Genomic DNA, 3,706 nt, shown 5'->3' with positions numbered 1-3,706 from the left:
ATCAATCTAGTTTTTTTTTGAGGTGCTGATTTGATCATTTGAGCTCAGTTAGGCTGTTTACAAATCTTAAACTACAGTAAGTCCTGCCTTTAACAACTATTTGCAAAAGGCCGGTCCAGGCCGGGTCTAGGCCGGGTTACTGTAAGGAACATTGTGATAAATGCTGACATCAAAAGGGCTTTACAGATTCATGTCCCATCTCCCACCCTCTCTCTCTCCCCTCCCTCTCTCCCTGTACCTTGTCTCCCCCTCCCTCTCTCCCTGTACTTGTCTCCCTCAGGACCTCTGCCCCAGCGGGCATCTCCGTCTCCCTGGCCCAGCGTGCCCGCTACGCCACCTACTTTGACGTGGCAGTCCTGCGCTGCCTGCTGCAGCCCCACTGGACGGAGGAGGGGGTGCACTGGGCCCTCATGTTCTACCTGCAGCGCCTGCGTCAGATCCTGGAGGAGCGCCCGGAACGCCCGCCGGAGCCACTGGTCCCGCCCCCTGCCCCGCCCTCGCAGCAGCTCCATGGTGGCCACCGCCCCCTCTCTCGTCAACACCCACAAGACTCAGGTGGGTTATAACCATTGTGTTGATGTCAATCATTAGTTAATACTACAGTATTATATGGTGTTATAACTCCAGTACTGTAAAGCCATAAGACACAGGTAATACTAGTACTAGTATAAGTAGTAGTATTTGTAGTAATGCAACAGTTAAATGCCCTATATAGTATGCCCTATATAGTATAGTATAATTAAGTAATATGGCCCGCGGGGGTGTGGTATATGGCCAATATACCACGGCTCAGCTGTTCTTATGCATGACTCAATGTGGAGTGCCTGGATACAGACCTTCGCCGTGGTATACTGGCCATATACCACAAACCCCGGTGCCTTACTGCTTTTCTAAACTAATTACCAACGTAATTAGACCAGTAAAAACAAATGTTTAGTCATATCCCTGGTATACGGTCTGATATACCACAGCTTTCAGCCAATCAGCATTCAGGACTTGAACCACCCAGTTTATAATCCCTATATAGTATAATGCCTTATATTGTAGCTCTTATTGCAGTATTATCAAGTGGTTCAGGTTTTCCCATAGTTATGCCATCTTAAATACTGAATATGAACAAAGTTGACTGTCTCTGTGCAGTAAAACGTCCTATTGCTACACTATATCTCTGATTGACACCTGTCATTCACTCTTGACCCCTGTGCTCTCTACCCATATAAGGACATGAGTCTGAAATGCAATGAGGAGGATAAGTCCCTCAGCTCAGAGACCTTCTCTAAGGTGTCCCTGACCAACCTGCGCAGACAGGCTGTACCCGACCTTTCCTCTGACCTGGGGATGAACCTCTTTAAAAAGGTGAGATGCATGGAGACGTACAAGTTCTAAAATCTGCCTTTATTATATTATCTTTCTATTGGCCTCTCTGTTTCTCTCTCTCTCTCTTTTTCTCTCTTTTTCTTTCTCTCTCTCTTTCTCTCTCTCTCTCTCTCTCTCTCTCTCTCTCTCTCTCTATCTCCTGCTCTGGGTATTGGGCCCTCTCTCCTCACATCTATCATTGTCTTCTTTGTCTTTGTAAATAATTTCAAACATTTGGCCGACATTTTCTCTCCCTTTTATTCATTTGACCTTTTAATATGTTTCGACCTCTCAATCAATGTACCATTATACCCAGCTGACTCTTGCTAGGTGGAAACAAAACCCTGCTGTAGTTAGAACATTTAGAATGAATGTGTTTGTCTTGTGTGTCCTCCTACCGACCGTGGTACAGTTCAAGAACCGGCGGGAGGACCGTGAGCGTAAGGGCTCCATCCCGTTCCACCACACGGGCAAGAAGCGCCAGCGCCGCATGGGTGTGCCCTTCCTGCTCCACGAGGACCACCTGGATGTGTCCCCCACCCGATCCACCTTCTCCTTCGCCAGCTTCTCTGGCGACGACCGGCGGGCGCTGGAGCGCGGGGGCTGGCAGGCTACCATCATGGGTACCATACCAGATCTGGGTTCAAACACTTTTTGAAATTCTTTGAAACATGTTTAAGCGTTAGTTTGAGAGCTTGCTTTAGCCTGCCTGGAGTGCCAGATGGGCGTGGTTTGCAGCTTTGCAACTTTTCTATTGGTTCCATGGCACCAGGCAAACTCAAGCCCAGATAAAATATTTGAAATGATTTCGAATAGTATTTGAACCCAGGTCTGTATATGACCAGCACTACCCACTCACTGTTTTATCTCTCTGTCTTTCTGCTGATAGATCATCTCTATCTCTATCAATAGATTGTACTATTCACGTCTATCCATCTATTGATATATCTATTTTATATCAATAGGAACTTAAAAAGTACAGGGAAAATGACTGGCTCTCGTTAGCTGAGTCAGAGGAGTTAGTCCCCTGGCTCTCATTAGCTGAGTCAGAGGAGTTAGTCCCCTGGCTCTCATTTGCTGAGTCAGAGGAGTTAGTCCCCTGGTTCTCATTAGCTGAGTCAGAGGAGTTAGTCCCCTGGCTCTCATTAGCTGAGTCAGAGGAGTTAGTCCCTTGGCTCTCATTTGCTGAGTCAGAGGAGTTAGTCCCCTGGCTCTCATTAGCTGAGTCAGAGGAGTTAGTCCCCTGGCTCTCATTAGCTGAGTCAGAGGAGTTAGTCCCCTGGCTCTCGTTAGCTGAGTCAGAGGAGTTAGTCCCCTGGCTCTCGTTAGCTGAGTCAGAGGAGTTAGTCCCCTGGCTCTCGTTAGCTGAGTCAGAGGAGTTAGTCCCCAGGCTCTCATTAGCTGAGTCAGAGGAGTTAGTCCCCAGGCTCTCATTAGCTGAGTTTAAAAAAATAAAAAATTGTACCTTTATTTAACCAGGTAGGCTAGTTGAGAACAAGTTCTCATTTACATCTGCGACCTGGCCAAGATAAAGCAAAGCAGTGCGACACAAACAACAACACAGAGTTACACATGGAATAAACAAGCATACAGTCAATAACACAATAGAAAAAAAGAAAGTCTATATACAGTGGGTGCAAATGGCATTAGGACAACAGACCCTCCAATTTGACACACTGAACTCTGTCTGCGAAGTAGTTGGTGAACCAGGTGAGGCAGTCATTTGAGGAACCAAGTCAGAGGAGTTAGTCCCCTAACAGCAGCTGAACTGGGTCAGCCTCATTAACTTAATGTTTGTCTGGTTGTTAGGAAAGGTTGTTGCTTCTAATGTTTTGCAAAAGGTGCACAGAAAAAGGGACTTTCTCATTCGAATGTAACCATTAAAAGCCCGATACTTTTAGCACCACTTTCTTAATGAACAGATGTGGGTTAACTGGTACAGTCGGATGTGGTATGCATTGTTTTGTGGCAATGACAGTGAGCTTATTTGGCTATTAGACCTTCTTAAAAGGCAGGGAAGAGGAGTTTGGTTGTGTGAATGAGTGTGTGTTTGGTTGTAATGCTGTGTGCCGGTGTCTTTCACTCAGAGTTGTGTGTTTGTTGGTGTTTTAGGTAAGTTGACGCGGCGAGGGAGCACAGACACGGCTGCAGACACAGACAACCTGAGTGCTAAACACTCACACTCCCATCACTCCCTGCTCAGAGACATGCCAGACCACTCCAACAGCCACGGAGACAACACCGTTCACGCCAAGGGGGAGGGTAAGAGTCTATACACACCACAACACCGTTCACACCAAGGGGGAGGCTAAGAATCTATACACCCACAACACCGTTCACGCCAAGGGGA

The 3,706-nt window shown here is 47.0% G+C and overlaps 1 protein-coding gene across 1 annotated transcript; it reads left to right on the top strand.

The window, feature by feature from the left end:
• Positions 1-280: 280 nt before the first annotated feature.
• Positions 281-3,618, top strand: LOC135530150 (protein unc-80 homolog; the record flags this gene model as incomplete). Its single annotated transcript, XM_064958528.1, has 4 exons — positions 281-555; positions 1,222-1,356; positions 1,769-1,979; positions 3,469-3,618. Coding segments are annotated over 4 exons (771 nt in total), but the record flags the coding sequence as incomplete, so codon positions are not given.
• Positions 3,619-3,706: the final 88 nt, after the last annotated feature.

The sequence above is a fragment of the Oncorhynchus masou genome, unplaced genomic scaffold (genome assembly GCF_036934945.1).
Source record: "Oncorhynchus masou masou isolate Uvic2021 unplaced genomic scaffold, UVic_Omas_1.1 unplaced_scaffold_12772, whole genome shotgun sequence".
Lineage (NCBI taxonomy): Eukaryota > Metazoa > Chordata > Actinopteri > Salmoniformes > Salmonidae > Oncorhynchus > Oncorhynchus masou.
Note: the sequence above shows the minus strand (reverse complement) of the source record. Positions and strands in the feature narration are given on the sequence as shown.